The sequence below is a fragment of the Lepus europaeus genome, chromosome 5 (genome assembly GCF_033115175.1).
Source record: "Lepus europaeus isolate LE1 chromosome 5, mLepTim1.pri, whole genome shotgun sequence".
Lineage (NCBI taxonomy): Eukaryota > Metazoa > Chordata > Mammalia > Lagomorpha > Leporidae > Lepus > Lepus europaeus.
In genome coordinates this window covers 59,143,790-59,164,088 of record NC_084831.1, presented here as the reverse complement: position 1 = coordinate 59,164,088, position 20,299 = coordinate 59,143,790, and the positions used below count along the sequence as shown (strand labels likewise).

The following is a 20,299-nucleotide window of genomic DNA, read 5'->3' as shown; positions in this document are numbered from 1 at the left end:
CTGCAATGTTGCTGACCCCGGTTGGCTGTCCCCTCAGCTGCAGTGGTCACTTTGGAAGTTGGGCTGAGTGAAGGGCTTTTCAGCTTAGAGCCAATAAGATCTGTGGCTCTGACCTGGGCATCCTTCAACTCCAGGGCAGGTCCATTTCCAGTGGTCCAACTCTTGGCTGGCAGAGCTGCCAGGGCTCTCCGCAAGCTGACTTCTGCTGAAGCCCAGACTTGCCACATTGAAAGCCACTACAGTGGACTGGCCTGTTGGGTCTCCTTGAGGGCAGATCACTGTACAGAACAGCCATTAATAGGCCTGTCACCCATTGCTTCTGATGCCTAGCTTTCGTTTCCTCCTGGGTTTTGTTAAAGCAGACCAGAGGATGCAAGTCAAGGGAGTGCTCAAGTCCCATATCTAATCTTGGTGGCCTAAACTACAAGTCTATAGTCAGGCATGTTCTGTAGTAGTTTTTCTAAGGTAGACAATGCCCATGAGGAAAATTATATTCTCAATTTAAAACTTTCTTTCCCTTTGTTCTGAAAGGGAGGTCTTTTCTGTTTCCTGTTTACTTTGCTGATGGCGAAGTGAATCTAGCTATGAAATTATACTTTAAGCTCTTATTTTGGCTATCCTATTACAGAAAAATGTTAGCCATCTCTTTTATAAGATCTAAAATCAAATTTTGCATCTTGGAGATTCCTTCATAATAGAATTAGTTTCCTACCTTGAAGAGAACAGAGAAATGAAAGAACAAGTTGGGCTTAGAATAGAGAAATTGGGGTGCCAGTCCCAGATCGCTTACTGACAATAGAAATATCACATGAAAACTTAGAAAGCAGTTTTAACCATTAGATAACAACTTAAGAAAACATTTACCAGAAGGTCCAATGCCTTCCATAAATATTAAGAATACATATATTTGGAAACATCTCTTAAATATCCAATATGGTATAGCTTGTTTAACCAGCAAACTTAAGCACAAGCATATAGAATGTTTTTAGTTTCTACCATCAATTTTACTTCAACAGGTTTCCCCTTTGGTGCTCAGTTAGTTGTCATCGATCAGGGAGAACATATGATATTTGGGACTGGCTTAATTCACTCAGCATAATGTTTTCCAGATTCCTCCATCTTGTTGCAAATGACCGGATTTCATTGTTTTTGACTGCTGTATAGTATTCCATAGAGTACATATCCCATAATTTCTTTATCCAGTCTACTGTTGATGGGCATTTGGGTTTATTCCAGGTCTTAGCTATTGTGAATTGAGCAGCAATAAACATTAAGGTGCGAACAGCTTTTTTGTTTGCCAATTTAATTTCCTTTGAGTAAATTCCAAGGAGTGGGATGGCTGGGTTGTATGGTAGGGTTATATTCAGGTTTTCTGAGGAATCTCCAAACTGACTTCCATAGTGGCTTAACCAGTTTGCATTCCCACCAACAATGGGTTAGTGTCCCTTTCTCCCCACATCCTCTCCAGCATCTATTGTTGGTAGATTTCTGAATGTGAGTCATTCTCACCGGGGTGAGGTGAAACCTCATTGTGGTTTTGATTTGCATTTCCCTGATTGCTAGTGATCTTGAACATTTTTTCATGTGCCTGTTGGCCATTTGGATTTCCTCTTTGGGAAAATGTCTTTTGAGGTCCTTGGCCCATCTCTTAAGTGGGTTGTTTGTTTTGATGTTGTGGAGTTTCTTGATTTCTTTGTAGATTCTGGTTATCAACCCTTTATCCGTTGCATAGTTTGCAAATATTTTTTCCCATTCTGTCGGTTGCCTCTTCACTCTCCTGACTGTTTCTTTTGAAGTACAGAAACTTCTCAATTTGATGCATTCCCAAATGTTAATTTTGGCTTTGACTGCCTGCTTCTTTTCTAAGAAGTCTTTGCCTGTACCTATATCTTGCAGGGTTTCTCCAATGCTCTCTAATAATCTGATGGTGTCAGGTCGTAGATTTAAGTTTTTAATCCATGTTGAGTGAATTTTTGTGTAAGGTGTAAGGTAGGGGTCTTGCTTCATGATTCTGCATGTGGAAATCCAATTTTCCCAGCACCATTTATTGAATAGACTGTCCTTACTCCAGGGATTGGTTTTGGATACTTGATCAAATATAAGTTGGCTGTAGATGTTTGGATTGATTTCTGGTGTTTCTATTTTGTTCCATTGGTCTATCCATCTGTTTCTGTACCAGTACCATGCTGTTTTGATAACAACTGCCCTGTAGTATGTCCTGAAATCTGGTATTGTGATGCCTCCGGCTTTTTGTTGTACAAGATTGCTTTAGCTATTCGAGGTCTCCTGTGTCTCCATATGAATTTCAGCATCATTTTTTCCAGATCTGAGAAGAATGTCTTCGGTATTTGATAGGTATTGCATTGAATCTGTAAATTGCTTTTGGGAGAATGGACATTTTGATGATATTGATTCTTCCAATCCATGAGCATGGAAGATTTTTCCATTTTTTGGTATCCTCTTCTATTTCTTTCTTTAAGGTTTTGTAATTTTCATCGTAGAGATCTGTAACATCCTTGGTTAAGTTTATTCCAAAGTATTTGATTGTTTTTGTAACTATTGTGAATGGGATTGATCTTAGAAGTTCTTCCTCAGCTGTGGCATTGCCTGTGTATACAAAGGCTGTTGATTTTTGTGCATTGATTTTATATCCTGCTACTTTGCCAAACTCTTCTATGAGCTCCAGTAGTCTCTTAGTAGAGTTCTTTGGGTCCCCTAAATAAAGAATCATATCATCTGCAAAGAGGGATAGTTTGACTTCTTCCTTCCCAATTTGTATCCCTTTAATTTCTTTTTCTTGCCTAATACCTCTGGCTAAAACTTCCAGAACTATATTGAATAGCAGTGGTGAGAGTGGGCATCCCTGTCTGGTACCAGATCTCAGTGGAAATGCTTCCAATTTTTCCCTATTCAATAGGATGTTGGCCATGGGTTTTTCATAAATTGCTTTGATTGTATTGAGGAATGTTCCTTCCATACCCAGTTTGCTTAGAGTTTTCATCATGAAAGGGTGTTGTATTTTATCAAATGCTTTCTCTGCGTCTATTGAGAGAATCATATGGTTTTTCTTCTGCAGTCTGTTAATGTGATGTATCACGTTGATTGTTTTGTGAACACTGAACCATCCCTGCATACCAGGGATAAATCCCACTTGGTCTGGGTGGATGATCTTTCTGATGTGTTGTTGCATTCTATTGGCCAGAATTTTATTGAGGATTTTTGCATCTATGTTCATCAGGGATATTGGTCTGTAATTCTCTTTCAATGCTGTATCTTTTTCCAGCTTAGGAATTAAGGTGATGCTGGCTTCATAAAAAGAATTTTACCATCAATTTTAAAACATATGATAGATTTAGGTCACACAAATTTTAAATGTAACTTCAAATAATTTTAGCTGTTTAAATTTATGGGCAATCTTAACTATAAGCCAATTAAAATAAAACTCTTAATAAATTTTCCCATGTATTCATACAATATGTATACACATATAACATAATAGAACATAGCAGTTTTAATAATAGCTTTTTTTAAAAAAAAATAACTCCTTTTTGTAAATTACCAATTGATTTGAATTACTTTTTGTTTTTAGTAACCTCAGTTAACCATACTTTCTCTCAGTTGGTACCTTTAGTACATTATTGGCTTCATCTGTTTACAGAGCCATCCCAAAGTACTGAATACAATAGAAGTGGCTGGAAAAGTTCATCAGAACCTATAGGAGGACAGCTAAACACAGAACCTACAATGCTTTAGTTTCATGAGCAGCAAATCTGATATATAAAACTGTAGATGACAAAACTTTAAGTTGCCACATTTAAAATTATAAACTCATTAACCAACAAGAGGCACTTGCTTACTTTACAGTATTTTTGAAAGCACCTGTAGGATTTTACAAAGCATTTAACCCTTTAGGCCTCTGGGGCTTTCTCACTAAGATAACTATCGTGTCTAGTAACACAAGATCATTAGGCTTTTTAATTCTGACATTTGTATTAGTGCCATTTTATATTATAGAAACTTAAAATTTAGTACCACTTCACATCTTGACAGTACTTCTAATATAATCCAAATAGCCTGATTAGTTGGTGTCTCTACAAGATGAGAGACATAGGTCCTTCGTTTTTTTCAGTTGGGCCCAAACTGGAAAAACTGAAGTCCAGAATTTACTGGAAATTTCAGAGTCCAAATTATTTGAAACTTTTGATATTGGACAAGACCCCCTAAAATTCACACTAAAACGTGGCCCCTTAAAGTTCCATAGAAATGCTAGCCGGGTGCCACATGTACTACCAGGATTTGGGGTGCCTTACGATTTTACCACGGGCTTATTACTAAATCCCCGATATTAATAAGCCCAAGAGGGTTCTTGCCTAATATTTAGAGAAGAATTCTAAATACCAGCACAGATAAACAAGGCAGCATGGTACGTTTTAAGCTTTTGTTCAGTAAGAAAGATGCATAGGAGAGTAAGAGCTTTATTTAAGAGAAAGAGGTAATTAGGGGTTCATACCGAGCACCAGGAACCAGCCAAGTGGAAGAGCATCTAGGCCAGGAAGCCTAGAGCACATGGCCCGAAGGCCATGCGCCTTGGAGGCGTGGGGCTACAGCAAGCCCCTTCCTATCAAGACACCAGGGAAAAAGAGCCGGCTGGGCACACTGTGCCCCAGGCTTTTAACCCACTCCAAAGGGGAGTGGTCAATTAACCTGATTGGCTGGTGGGCACCCCGGGTATGGCCAGGTAGGGGAATGAGGCCACACAAGGGCGTGGCCAAGGCATCAGGTAGGAGCATGAGGTCACACAGGGGCGTGGTCTTCCAGTTCACAAATCCGATCAACTTCAACCTGTATGCCTGCCTACTTCATTTTGATTTTTGATTTTTTGAATGTCTGCCAAGAATGTCAAGAAGGCTCAAAATCCAAAATATCTGGTTGAAATAGGATTACTTAACATCATGACATAATATAGACCAAATTTGATCATTGTTACAAGGTAATTATTTAAATGTTTGAAAATAAGCACATATTTATTAATAAAAATTTAGCTGTTTTTGAACAATTAGAGTTTAACAGAGACATCAACAGAACATAATATATTACTTTAACTCATTGCTTTAACAGAGAATCAGATTTTAATTTTACAGTAAAGAGGAATAGATTAGTATACTTGTGTTTTCCATCTGCCAATGTCCTTGATATACATTTTGAAATAACCCATTAAAAATTTTCAGAGTAAGATTAAGGTAACACATCAAATTTCAGCCTGAGTTACTTTAAACAGTGTTGAACTATTTTCACAGACAGTTTATAAACTAACCCAAATAGTTTTTATAGAATATAACATGTTGAGTATACAAAAATTTACATTTAGACATTTATTTCATTCGCCTTTACCCAATTTAAATTAGCAGTTACACCTAAATGACTTATGATGCTGATATTATATATCTCTATCTGAATTTAAAATTAAAATTGCATTCATCTAAAACAAGTACTAATTACCCATTGTTGTTTCATTGAGTACTGATTACCCGGAAATCTGGTAAAATAAATTGCAAAATAAGTTTAGCAAGTTACAAAGCAATATTTTTAAGGATAGTGAACTTCATAGATTTAAAGAAAAATTAGTTAAAGTGGGCCAGGTCCATGCATGAAACCTGATTTTCCTGTTTGCCTTGCTCATGATAAAACAAGAGCCACCTGAAGGGTGGGATACCTAATTTGTTTCTCAATAAGCAGGGAGCCCAAAAGGAGGGACTACCATTCCCTTGCTATTCTTATGGTAAGACTGGGACAAGAGAGGGACAAAAGACCTGTTGGAGACCTGGGAGACCGACATTCCCAAGACAGAGATATTAGACTTTGGGCCCGGACTGGTTTTGAGATAAAGAATTCCTAGGTGGGAGGGGGAGATACAGTGAGAGTGGGGGTAGGAGCTAGGGAGCAAGTCATCTGCAGGATCAAAGGAGGCTGTGGTAGTGGCAGGAACAGGCCTCTGACCCCTAGTGGGAGTCTTGGAGACCAGAAGGACTTGAGCGGGAGAGCAAGAAGTACACAGGGAAGGTTTAGTTCGAAGATAGGAAAAGGCTTGAGCATATGGAATCTCCTTCCATTTTCCTGAACACTCATGGAAGTGATAAAAATGTTATCAGGGTCAAACCACTCCAACTTCCAATCCCTCAGGGCCAAATGGGCCACCATGGAGGGGCCACTTGGCTGGGGCCAATTTGAGGGACCATCAGACGGAATGCGGTTAGAGAAAAGTTCCCATTGTGACCTGTAGAGTCAGATCTGTGGATTGCAAGCGTCCTTGCATCCCGGCCGTCTGACTAATGAGAGAATATGGGAGCAGAAGGCGGGGTCGTCATCCAAGTACCCGCTGGAGCCAGGGCCTCGCCTGTAAAGAGGCGAACAGAGATGGAGTCGTCACTCGCACCCAGTGTTGCCTGGACACAGTGTCCGTAGAGGCTAAAGGCCTTTAGTAGGAGTTGTGGTGTCTAACACAACAACCTTAGACTTGAGTAGAAAAGCCTCAGGCGAATGTAGATGAGAGCAGACCACAACTCAAAGAGTCGCTGTGAAAATTTCCTGTTCTGCGTCTTACCTCAGAATTTGGAAGGCCGATGTGTGGATGGAGATTGCAGAGCGTTCCGTGGTGTGGAAGGAGTTCCGGAGGTGTGCTTTGTGACCGGCAGAAATCCAGGACCCCAGAGCACTGGGGGACGCTGGATTACCAATATGAGGCTATCCGAGTCACGGCACCAATTAATATATAAATATTAATGTTAGCCATCGCAAAACACACCAGACACCGGAGTAAGGGAAAGCGTTTATTGGGGAACACCCTACAGACCGGAGTGGAGGGGCGGTGAAGGAAAAAGAGAGAAAGAGAGAAACAGAGAGGAGAGGAGCTAGCAAGGAGTGAAGCGAGAGCAGAGAAAAGGAGAGAGGAGAGCAGAGCCAAGAGAGAAGAACCAAGAGCCAAGAGCGAATTTCAAAAACTTTTTGCACTGAAATAAATTCATACCAATTTGTTAATAACATACCTAATCTGGCTTGAGATACTAAAAAAGAAGAAAAAAACCCATCAGTTTGAGGAGAGCCTATCAGAGCAACAGGAATCTGGTAAAATTGAAGAAGAGCATCAAATTTATGGGGGAGCTTGGAGGGTAGAATGGTGGAATCACTGATACTTAATGAAAATGTTATGGCAATTGATAACTGGGGATGGTGCTGTGGCACAGTGAGTTAAGCCACGGCTTACAGTCGGCATTCCATATGGATGCCAGTTCGAGACCCTGCTGCTCCACTTCTGATCCCGCTTTCTGTTAATGTGCCTGGGAAAGCAGTGGAAGATGTCCGAAGTTCCTGGAACCCTGCCACAAACATGGGAGACTGGAAAAAGCTTTTGGCTCCTGGCTCCTGACTTTGGCCTGGCTTGGCTATGGCAGTTGCGGCCATTTGGTGTGTGAAATCAGTGGATGGAAGATCTCTCTCTGTCTCTTTCTCTCTCTTTCTCTCTCTCTCTCTCTGTATTTCTGACCTTTCAAGTAAACAAATCTTAAAAAAAATTGATAATTCAATTTTTTGATAATTCAATTTTTTGATAATTCAATTTTTTGGTAATTCAATTTTTTTTGTGCACTGTGGCACAGTAGGTTAATCCACTTGCCTGTGATGCCAGCCTCCCATATGGGTGCCAGTTCTAGTCCTGGCTGCTCCTCTTCCAAGCCAGCTCTCTGGGAAAGCAGTAGAAGATGGCCCAAGCACTTGGGCCTCTGTGCCCACATGTGATACTTGGAAGAAGCACTTGGCTCCCAGCTTCAGATCAGCCCAGCTCTGGCCGTTGCAACCATTTGGGAAGTGAACCAGCAATGGAAGACCTTTCTCTCTGTCTCCCTCTCACTGTCTTTAACTCTACCTCTCAATTAAATAAATAAAATCTTCTAAAAAATTGATAATTCATTTTAAAAAGGGATGAGATGATGTTGACAATGAAACCTTCAGCAGCTGCCCATCCATGTCACATTTCACCTTTTCGAGGCTGTAATTGATGAGGAATGATGATTAACAACAGAAAAACATCCAACCCCAAAGACATCTCAAGTGGTTAGGCTTCCACAGTGCCTACTGCAAAGTTACAGTTGAACAACCTTTCTGTCCAAGGGATACCCAAACTGTTGCACCTAGATCTGTTATAGATAACAGTAGAGTTTTCAATGGAAATTTTAAACAAGTGGGACCAAGATCCTGAAGCATTTCTTTGAAGAATTGTGATGGGAGTTGAAACATGGCTTTAACAGTAAGATTCTGAAGACGAAGCACAGTAAAAGCAATGGCTACCATGAGGTGGAAGCAGTTGAGTAAAATCAAAAGCAGACTCACCAAAAAGCAAATTGGGTCATGGCAACAGTTATGTGGGATGCTCAAGGCATTTTGCTTACTGGCTTTCAGGATAGCAAAGAATGAAAACATCTGCTTACTGTGAGTTTTTGAGAGTTAGCCAAAGCTTTAGCAGGAAAACATCAGGGGAGCTTTCCCAGGGAGTCCTTTTCCACTACAACAAAGCCCCTACTAATTCCTCTTATCCAACCATGGCAACTTTGCAAGTTTTGATTGTAAATTAGACATTAACCTTACAGCCCCGATTTGGCTCCTTTTGATTTTTGTTTCTAACTTCAAGATATCCTTTTGACACTCTTGTTTATGGTGTCAGTAATCACCCTAGGCTCTTGTCATGAGTTGCCAAGGCTATAGAAGCCTTTTGAGTTCGCCAACTCCGACCTTTTTTAGACAAGGTCATAGTCAAAGTGGAAGTTCTCTCCTCCTTTCAGAGAAAGGTACCTCCTTCTTTGATGGCCTGTTCTTTCCACTGGGATCTCACTCACAGAGATCTTTCATTTAGGTTTTTTTTTTTTTCCAGAGTGTCTTGGCTTTCCATGCCCAAAATACTCTCATGGGTCTTCAGCCAGATCTGAATGCCTTAAGGACTGATTCTGAGGCCGGAGTGCTGTTTAAGACATCTGCCGTTCTATGAGTCTACTGTGTATCCCACTTCCCATGTTGGATCGTTCTCTCCCTTTTTTGTTCTATCAAGATTAGCAGACACTAGTCTTGTTTATGTGATCCCTTTGACTCTTAGTCCTATCATTATGATCAATTGTGAACTGAAACTGATCACTTGGATTAATGAGATGGCATTGGTACATGCCACCTAGATGGGATTGAATTGGAGTCCTCTGGCACGTTTCTAACTCTACCGTTTGGGGCAAGTCCGATTGAGCATGTGCCAAACTGTACATCTCTTCCCTCTCTTATTACCACTCTTGTATTTAACAGGGATCACTTTTCAGTTAAATTTAAACACCTAAGAATAATTGTGTGTTAATTAAAGAGTTCAACCTATAGTATTAAGTAGAACAGATTACTGACGGAATAAACAAGAGTGTCAATTGTTAAATCAACAACAGGAGTCTGTGCACTTACTCCCCATTTAGGATCTCTGTCCTTAATGTGTTGTACAATGTGAATTAATGCTATAACTAGTACTCAAACAGTACTTTACACTTTGTGTTTCTGTATGGGTGCAAACTGTTGAAAGCTTTACTTAATATATACTAAATTGATCTTCTGTATATAAAGATAATTGAAAATGAATCTTGATGTGAGTGGGATGGAAGAGGGAGCGGGAGATGGGAGGGTTGCAGGTGGGAGGGAAGCTATGGGGGGAAAAAGCCACTGTAATCCATAAGCTGTACTTTGGAAATTTATATTTATTAAATAAAAATTAAAAAAGATATCCTTAAAGTGCAGTCATTCTTCTTCAGTTAGTAATGTAAAAAAGATGACATTCACATACTTGAATTTCCAGAATCCCCAGCTCTTTAGGAATGGATTAAATGACTTGTATAATTGATTACAGAGGTGTCTTGCATTTGTGGAAAGTATGTTGAGAATTAAAGTTTATATTTTTATCTTTTCATTCCATTTTCCACAAACTTTTTGAAATTCCTTTGGGTACTTACACTGCTTTGCAATGTGGGTGTAATAACGGCTGATCTTTTGGGAAAATATAAATGGAGAAAATAATCTTAGCAACAAGAAAGAAACAGAAATGGATCAGTAACTGTGGAAAATTTTGAGAATATAGTCAAAGATCTCTTTCACAAAAGCACCACTTTCAAGTTGTGTCAAGGGTGAGTTTCTGTAAAGTTTCAAAGAACCATATAAATGGTCTCTGAGAATAGAAAAGATGGAACAGTTCTCCATTCTTTGTTATAAACACAGCTTTGATCCCAAAGTCTGACACAATTTAAAACACAATTTAAAAATACAGAGTTTCAGAAATCTACAATACTAGTTTAACTCTTTATTGCCTATGCTTGATTCAAGGACATACAAATGTAAAGCAGTTGTTTATTTCTCTAATTTCATTCACCCTTATAACTTAGGTTATTAAGAGTCTGTGGAACTCAGTATTTTGATCCCAAATTATAATTGAGGTTTTTTGCCTTCCCCATACAAGACAGTCTCGCAACACTGGAGAAGCTGAAATGGAAAGGGGGCAAGGCCAACCATTTGATTTTCATGTCTCTCCACCTATGACTGTTGGGTAGCTTTGACCTTCTTTGAGGACACCATCTCCTCTCTCCTCTCCTGATCTCCTTTATCTCATGTATGGGAACAGTGGTTTGCTAAAGTCAGCTCCTGCCACTTCATTATCTGGTTGTTGAATTCTCAACACTTTGGTGAGATGATTATTGAATATCCACTATTACAACTAAATTATGTAAACTGAAATTGCAATGACATACTATATTGTGGATAAGAATTCTAGTATGCTACTGCACATCTGCTCAATTCCACATTCGGTGATGTCACATTAGTAGCTTGAAACTGACCGTGTTAGAATTTCCACAACAGAAAGTGTCTAACACTACAAATCTGGGCTTGAGTTGTTGTTTGCCCAGATTTTAAAAAGTTGAGGAGCTGGCATCATGGCTTAGTGCATGGAGTCACTACTTGTGCTGCTGGCATCTAATATGGGTGCCAATTTGTGTCCTGGCTGCTACACTTCTGGTCTAGCTCCTTGCTAATGGCCTGGGAAAGGCAGCAGAGGATGGCCCAAGTGCTCGGGCCTCTGACACCCATGTGGGTGACCCAGTAAAGCTCCTAGCTCCTGGCTTCAACCTGGCTCAGTGCTGGCTGTTGCAGTCACTTAGAGAATGAACCAGTGGATGTAAGATCTCTCTCTTTTCTCTGTTTCTCTCTTTTTCTCTGTAATTTTGACTTTCAAATGAATCTTTAAAAAAGAGAAAGTTGAGGGAGCCGGCATTGTGGCGTGGCAGTTTAAGATGCTTCTTGAGTTGTTGGCATGCTATATCCGGTTGGCCAGTTTGGGTCCTGGATCTTCTGCTTACAGCCTGGCTTCCTGCTAGTGTGCCTGGGAAGGCAATCGAGTATGTTTCAAGTGATTGGGATATCGCCATCCACGTGGGAGAACAATATGGAGTTCCTGGCTCTTGGCTTCAGCCCAGCACAGATCTGGCTGTTATGTTTACTTTGTGGAGGGAACTTGCAGACAGAGGATGTCTTCCCTCCCCTCCCTTCCCCTCCCCTTCCTTCTCCTCCACTTCTTTTCCCTTCCCTTCCCATTTAAAAAGTGTATGAGTAAGCATATCAACACCTGGGGGACAATATTACAGGCAGATGACAGGGAAAGTGCCAAGATCCTTAGGTGGTCCTTTCCCTACATCAAACAGCTGGGCTACGCTGCTCCCCATGGAAGTGAAGGTGATAGCAGCTCGGCACAAAAAAGCCTGGAGGGACATTCGGTGGCAGTTCTTCGACGTAGAAACAGTTTCTGCCTGGCAGAATTCGGATTCTGGAGTCTGACAGGAAACATTTGAAGGGAAACAATAATCATGTATTTACAAGTATCGCTAAGAGTGCATTGTGGCCGGCGCCGCGGCTCAATAGGCTAATCCTCCGCCTGCGGCGCCGGCACACCAAGTTCTAGTCCCGGTCGGGGCACCGATCCTGTCCCGGTTGCCCCTCTTCCAGGCCAGCTCTCTGCTGTGGCCAGGAGTGCAGTGGAGGATGGCCCAAGTGCTTGGGCCCTGCACCCCATGGGAGACCAGGAGAAGCACCTGGCTCCTGCCGTCGGAACAGCGCGGTGCGCCGGCCGCAGCACGCCTACCGCGGCGGCCATTGGAGGGTGAACCAGCGGCAAAAAGGAAGACCTTTCTCTCTGTCTCTCTCTCACTATCCACTCTGCCTGTCAAAAAATTAAAAAAAAAAAAAATAAATAAATAAAAAGAGTGCATTGTGAGTATGATATTGGAGACAGGAGTGATAGCTGGGAGAAGAAATAGAAGACAGCTAGAGACAACAGAAGCACTTCAGATGAACCATGAAGGGACCTTGGACCAGGCGAAAGTAATGAGGAGAGAGGTGACTGGATCTGAAACGCATTTCCGAGATTCTGTGAGATTTTTCTGGTGGATTGAAAGTGGGAAATGAGAGAAAGAGAAAGAAAAGGTGCTTGAAAACCTTATGGCCCAAGCCTCTGATGGAAAGAAGCTGTGGAAGCCAGGATAAGAAACTGAGTGGGAAGGGGATAGAATCAAAATTTGGTTCTGAATATGTTCAGTTTGAAATTACCTCTAAATGCAGGAGTCATGTAGGCAGTTGCATTTAAAATTGAAGCTCAGGAAAGACTGGCATTGGGCTAGAAATGTGGGGACGTCTGCTTATAGGTGATATTTAAAGGTATAGGACTTGATGATGTCGGCCAAGGTGAGTGAAGTCTCAGGACTGGGTTATGGGTGGCTGCTGCATTTAGAGGTTGGATGGGTGAACGTCACTGTGGAGTGGTGACTGCAGAGGCCTAAGTCGGCTGAGACACGATCTATGCTATGAAGATGCTTTGAAGTCAGTCCCCCAAGTAACATGACTTTTCACAAACTCTGTGACCCGGGAAGCATCCCCCGCCATTTGAGATGGAGGAAGATCTCTCTCTTAGGGCCCTTAAAGGAAAAATGATTGACAATCCCTTTGTCTGAAAAACCCCATTGCTTACCTCCTCACATTTAGATAATATCCAGTGCAGAAATGTACTATACCTCTTTTTTATTTATTTATTTATTTTTGTTTTGTTTTGTTTTTGTTTTTTGACAGGCAGAGTGGATAGTGAGAGAGAGAGACAGAGAGAAAGGTCTTCCTTTTTGCCGTTGGTTCACCCTCCAATGGCCGCTGCGGCCGGTGCATCATGCCGATCCAAAGCCAGGAGCCAGGTGCTTCTCCTGGTTTCCCATGGGGTGCAGGGCCCAAGCACTTGGACCATCCTCCACTGCCTTCCCGGGCCACAGCAGAGAGCTGGCCTGGAAGAGGGGCAACCGGGATAGAATCCAGCGCCCCAACCGGGACTAGAACCTAGTGTGCTGGCGCCGCAAGGCGGAGGATTAGCCTGTTAAGCCATGGCGCAGGCCATTATACCTCTTTTTTAAATTTTTTAAAAAGATTTATTTATTTACTTGAAAGTCAGAGTTACACAGAGAGAGGAGAGGCAGAGAGAGAGAGAGAGAGAGAGAGAGAGGTCTTCCATCTGCTGGTTCACTCCCCAAATGGCTGCAACGGCCAGAGCTGTGCCGATCCGAAGCCAGGAGCCAGGATCTTCTTCCAGGTCTCCCACACGGGTACGGGGGCACTTTTAACTTTGATTCTCCATCTCAATTCTGATCATTTCAGTCAATAGACATGTCTATGCTGATATACTATCACTATAAAACATCATTAGCCAGTTGTATTAGGTCTTCCAGAGTGATAGAACCAATAGGCTAGAGAGATAAGAGAAATAGATGTATAATAGATAGATGATAGATAGATAGATAGATAGATAGATGATAGAGGGATGAAGTAGATATTGGTATAAATATGGACATAGATACAGATATGGATATAGATACAGATATAGATGGAAGTTTAATAGAGGAGTTAGGTCACCTGATTTTTGAGACTTAGAAGTTCCCTGACAGGGTGCTGTAAGCCTCAGAACCTAGGATGTGGCTGTGTGACTCAGTCCAAGTCCAAAATGATAGCAGGGAGAATAAACAGAAGAGAGAGATGGCAGCTGCAGTTCAGGTGAAAGATGATGTGATCTTGGACTAAGGTTGAAGTAATGAGGAAGAAAGTGGTTAGATTTGGAATATATTTCTAAGACCCAGTGAGATTTGGTATAGCAGGGAACAGGGAGTGATTGGGAAGCTGTTGGTCTAAGTCCTAGAGTACAAAGATCAGAGATCCCAGGAGTTCTGATGTTCAAGGATGGAGAAGAGTGTATCCCAGCTCCTGGAGAGAGAGGAAGCCATCCCAAGCTAGTGGGATGGTGCCCACTCTGTTGAAGGTAGCTCTTCCCCTATTAATCCATTGACTCACAGGCCAGTCTCTTCTGGAAACATCCTCACAGACACACCCAGAAATAGTTACCAGTTTTTTAGGTAAATAATCCAATCAGGTGGTTACCTAAAATGAACCACTACACCAGTTAAAGATGTTAGAAGAGGAAAATTCCTGCTTGCAATAGATAAAGGCTATGATCATATCTGGTCCATAATTCTGGTGTCTAATCCATCCATAACTCTATGTCTTGCCACTTGCATTCCGATTGGGCAATAGCTCTTATATCTCACTGAACTACTTTCCAGAGTATTTTGCTGGGAAATACTTGTGAATAGCTTGTGAGTAATAGCTCCCTGGGGTGCCCTCAGTCCTGTCCCAGCAGTCTGGAGATTTCTTGTTGCCCTCTACGTCAAATGACTATCACTAATATTTTTGGCTCCTACCTAACCAGTCTTAATGTTTTACATTTGGACTATAAAATATTAATAGATCATATCAATAAAATATTCAAATCTATTTCTCCAAATGTATTTTTTAGATTCATTTTGTAAATTCTCTTATTATTATGGCTTATTTTTCCCCCAGGCATGTCTCTTTCAAATGTGAGCGTAAACCTGGAAAGAATGATTTTGAAAATTCAGACTTTAGACCACACCTTGGTCCAACAAATACAAAAAATGAAGAAAGTAAGCCAACAGGTAATGCCTTCTGTAACATTCGCTTCTTTATTAATAAATCATTTTATTATTTATTATTATTTGTTCATGTGTGCATTAAAAATTATTGAAAATTTTTTCTGGCCGGCGTGGTGGCTCAATAGGCTAATCCTCAGCCTGCGGCGCCGGCACACCGGGTTCTAGTCCTGGTTGGGGTGCCGGATTCTATCCCGGTTGCCCCTCTTTCAGGCCAGCTCTCTGCTATGGCCCAGGAAGGCAGTGGAGGATGGCCCAAGTGCTTGGGCCCTGCACCCACATGGGAGACCAGGAGAAGCACCTGGCTCCTGCCTTCCGTTCAGTGTGGTGTGCCGGCTGCAGCACGCCGGCCGCAGTGGTCATTGGAGCGTGAACCAACGGCAAAGGAAGACCTTTTTCTCTGTCTCTCTCTCTCTCTCACTGTCCACTCTGCCTGTCCAAAAAAAAAAAAAAAAAGAGAAAAGAAAAGTTTTTTCCATCAAAAGCATTTGTGTGAACTATAATGAAGAATTTACTGGGGTTGGCATTGTGGTACAGTGGGTTAAGCTGCTGTCTTCTATGCCAGCATCTCCTAGGGGTGCAGGTTTGAGTCCAGGCTGATCCACTTTTGATCCAACTCCCTACTAATGGCCTGGGAAGAGCAGAAGAGAATAGCCCAAGTGCTTAGGTCCCTGCACCCATGTGGGAGACCTGGAAGAAGCTCCTGGCTCCTGGCTTTGGCCTGGTACAGACCCTGCAATGTGGCCATCTGGGGAGTGAATCAGTGGATCAAAGACCTCTCTCTGTCTCTCCCTCTTTCTCTCTCTGTAGCACTGAATTTCAAATAAATAAACCTTAAAAAAGAAAGAAGAATTTACCGTGAAGAAATGGGCACTTTATCAAAGTGGCTATTTTAGACAATTCAAAGAATAGAAATATATTTATGTTTACAGGAGATTTTTTCCTTTTAGAAAGAAATTCCCTTAGCTTCCTTGGTTCTCAACCCTAAGAGTTACCTTGTTATTATTAAAAAATAAAGTCAAGGGGCCAGTATTTGTTCTTGTAGTTAAGAGGCCAGTTAGGATGCCCATATCCCTTATTGGAGTCTCTGTGTTCGATATCCAGGTGGGGCTCTTGATTCTAGCTTCCTGCTATTGCAGACCTGGTAGATGCAATAATGGCTCAAGTAATTGGATTCCTATGATCTATGTGGAAGATCTGGAATGGATTCCTAGTTCCAGCTTTTTTTTTCCTTTAACCATATACAGTAAATTTAAAAATCATCATAAATCATTAAAACTATAGCAGTATAACATTCTGAACCATTCATTTTACAAAAACACAAAATTTGACAAAACTATATTTGCAGCAATAGTGATACACACAGACATTTCTTTCCTTTTTGTTTTATTTATTTATCTATTTATTTTTAGTTCCCACATACGAGGGAGTGTGTGTGATATTTGTCTTTCTGTGTCCTGCTTAATTCACTCAGTATGATGTTCTTCAGGTGCATTCATTTTGCCTCAAATGGTAGAATTTCATTTTTAAAAGATGGATAATATTGTGTGTGTATGTGTGTCTGTATAACATTTTGTTTATCTGATGATTTGATGACGGGCACCTCAGTTGATTCCATATTTTGTCTATAGTGAACAGTGATGCTATAAAAATGGTGGCACAGGTATCTCTTTTTTTCCCAGAAACTATTTATTTATTTTATTATTATTTTTTTTGACAGGCAGAGTGGACAGTGAGAGAGAGAGAGAGACAGCCAGAAAGGTCTTCCTTTGCCGTTGGTTCACCCTCCAATGGCTGCTGCGGCTGGCGTGCTGCGGCCAGCGCACCACGCTGATCCAAAGGCAGGAGCCAGGTGCTTCTCCTGGTCTCCCATGCGGGTGCAGGGCCCAAGCACTTGGGCCATCCTCGACTGCACTCCCTGGCCACAGCAGAGAGCTGGCCTGGAAGAGGGGCAACCGGGACAGAATCTGGCGCCCCGACCGGACTAGAACCTGGTGTGCCGGCGCCGCAAGGGGGAGGATTAGCCTATTGAGCCTCGGCAATGGCCCATGCATTTCTTAAGTACAACTTTAGGAACATAGTGATTCTTCCCACTATACCCACCCTCCCGCCCACACTCCTACCCATCTTCCTCCTCCCTTTCCTATTCCCAATCTTATTTTTTACTAAGATCTATTTTTAATTAATTTTATACACATAAGATTAACTCTATAGCAAGTAAAGAGCTCAACAAATAGTAGTAAAGAAAAAAAACTGTTCCTCAATAGTCGAGACAAGAGTTGTTCAAAGTCATTGCATCTCAAAGCGTCAATTTCAGTTCTACAGATGACCTTTTAGGTGCTCTATTAGTTATCACAGATCACAGAGAACATATGGTACTTGTCTTTTTGGAATTGGCTTATTTCACTAAATAAGATGTTTTACAATTGCATCCATTTTGTTGCAAATGACAGGATTTCTTTTTTTATTGCTGTGTAGTATTCCATGTATACATATCTCATAATTTCGTTACCCAGTCTTCAGTTGACAGACATTTTGGTCAAATCCATATCTTTTTTTTTTTTTTTTTTGACAGGAAGAGTTAGACAGTGAGAGAGAGAGACAGAGAGAAAGGTCTTCCTTCCATTGGTTCACCCCCAAAATGGCTGCCACAGTAGTGGCGGATGGCCCAAGTGTTTGGGCCCTGCACCCGCATGGGAGACCAGGAGGAAGCACCTGGCTCCTGGCTTCGGATAGGTGCAGCGGCCATCTAGGGGGCGAACCAGTGGAAGGAAGACCTTTCTCTCTGTCTCTCTCTCACTGTCTAACTCTGCCTGTCAAAAAGAAAAAAAAAAAAACTTTACTGAGTTCTCTGTTGTCTCCTGCTTTCCTCTATACATTTTTCCTCTTTGTGTCTTTCTCTGATAAATTCCTAATTCTTTCTTCTGATCTGTGGTCTACATTTCCATTTTTTCTCCTGTTGCATCAAATCAATTGCTTCTGGAGAAAAAAACATAAAAAAATATGTTAAGAACATATCTTTCCTAAATGTGCTTTACGACTTTTATTGCTTTAGCTATTTCCAGATTATTTCTTGCTTTGTAAACATGGTAGGTATATCTATGTCTTACTCTGCACCTGACACTTGCAATCTTTGTAGGTCTGTATTGTCTGCTTTCTGGTGGTTCACTTTTATAATGTCATATTTCCTTATGTACCTTATTATCTTTGAATGTGTGCTGGACAGTATTTGGAAACAATCTGAAGACTAAGATGATGGGACCTTACTACAGAGAAGATTTTTATGATTTCTTTCAGATATCTGGAAGCAATACTCGTCAAAACATTTCCTAGCCCACATTCATGGCATTTATTTTCCTGGAACTCCCAGTTGGCAGGAGCACTAACTTCAGTCCTACACACACACACACACACACACATGTATTTCTTCTGGTATTCTCTTCCCATAAGGTTATAACCTTTTGGAATTCCAGGTAAAATGAGTGCCTGTGGCTTTCTTTGGGGAGGAGGTCAGGAGGGAAAATCATTTCAATATCTCACTTTTGAATCTTTGGTCTTGTTTTAGTTTTTGTGTATTTCAGCCCATGATGTTTCCAAAACCTGAGCTTACTTTCATATCACAAATACTCTCAGGGTAAACGTGGCTTTGTGGGACTTACGTATCTGAGTTCTTACCTTTTTACCAAAATCTGTTATCAGCTTTCAGCTCTTGGATGCTCTAGGTGTGTGTGTGTGTGTGTGTGTGTGTGTGTATAGTTGTTTTGTTTTAGATTTATTTATTTATTTAAAAGGTAGAGGTACAGAGAGAGACAGAGACAGAGAGACAGGGAAATCTTCCATCTGCTGGTTCATTCCCCAAGTGGCCACAACAGCAGAGTGGAGCCAGGCTGATGCCAGGAGTCAGGAGTTTCCTACAGGTCTCCCACATGGGAGCAGAGGCCCAGGCACTTGGGCCATCCTCTGCTGCTTTCCCAGGCACATTAGCAGGAAGCTGGACTGGAAATGGAGCAGCTAGAATATGAACCAACACCCATATGGGATGCCGACATTGCAGATGGTGGCTTAACATGCTAGGCCACAGTGCCAGCCCCTCTTTAGATTTTTTAAAAATATTTTGTCCAGCTTTTTTAGTTGCCTTCACTAGGAAGCCTGGTACTAATTCTCTGGTCCTTAATAATGGCAGCAGAACTCTCTGGTTGGTTTTCTTTTCTAAAATCACCATGATCTTTTTAAAGCTGTTTCATCACATCTCCTAATTAAAGCCCTTTCAGTGACTTCTCACTGCACTTAGCATGAAACCTGTTCTTACAAAGATCCTATATATTATGACCTTCGCTTGTATATTCAGTCTCACTTGTGCTTTCCCGCTCTTCACTTAAACTATATCTTTTCTAGCCACCTTTCAGTGCAGCTGCCAGGCTGCCGCTCGCCTAGATTCGCACTCCTTATTCATATAGCTTTCTCCTCATTTGCATGTTTTTATAAAATGTCATCTGTTAGGAAAGCTCATCTCTGACTCCCTTGTCTAAATGACACCTCTTTTTATTGTTCTCCTTCACCAAAATGTGTTCATTTCTGGCACAGCATGTATCTCAATGTACAATTATTCACTCTTTCGTCTGTTTACTTATTGATTTTCTACATTACCCAATAAAATATATACGTCGTTGGGCAGGACTCTCAGTCCAGGGTCCAGCACCAGTGTCGGGCATAAAGTAGGTGATGAACACATAGCTGTTGGTTGAATGAGTACCAGATTCCATATTGTTTGTTATTTCTCTCTAAGATTTTATTTGTTATTTGAGGGGTAGAATTACAGACAGTGAGAGGGAGAGACAGAGAGAAAAGTCTGCCTTCCGCTGGTTAACTCCCCAAAATGCCTGCAATGGTCAGAGCTGAGCCAATCCAAAGCCAGGAGTTCCCACATGAGTGCAGGGGCCCAAGCACTTGGACCATCCTCTACTGCTTTCCCAGGCCACAGCAGAGAGCTGGACTGGAAGAGGAACAGCCAGTAGGATTAGCCTACTGCGCCACAGCACCAGCCCCTTTTCCGTCTCTTATTTAAGCTTGTAAGTACTGTTATTTCCAATTAACAGAGAGGAAAGTAAGGCTCAGAGAGATAAAACAAATTTCCTAAGGCACTTAACTTAGAAAAAAAGTGTGATTTGGATGCAAATTTGCTAAAGCCATACTCTATATGCTCAAGCCCT

At 41.5% G+C, this 20,299-nt stretch overlaps 1 protein-coding gene across 1 annotated transcript in view; it reads left to right on the top strand.

The window, feature by feature from the left end:
- C5H1orf141 (chromosome 5 C1orf141 homolog) overlaps positions 1-20,299 on the top strand; it is a 63,085-nt gene that overhangs the window by 18,512 nt on the left and 24,274 nt on the right. The window contains exon 3 of the mRNA XM_062190092.1: positions 14,983-15,095. Within this exon, the coding sequence (XP_062046076.1) occupies positions 14,983-15,095 (113 nt within the window). The remainder of the gene's footprint in view (positions 1-14,982; positions 15,096-20,299) is intronic.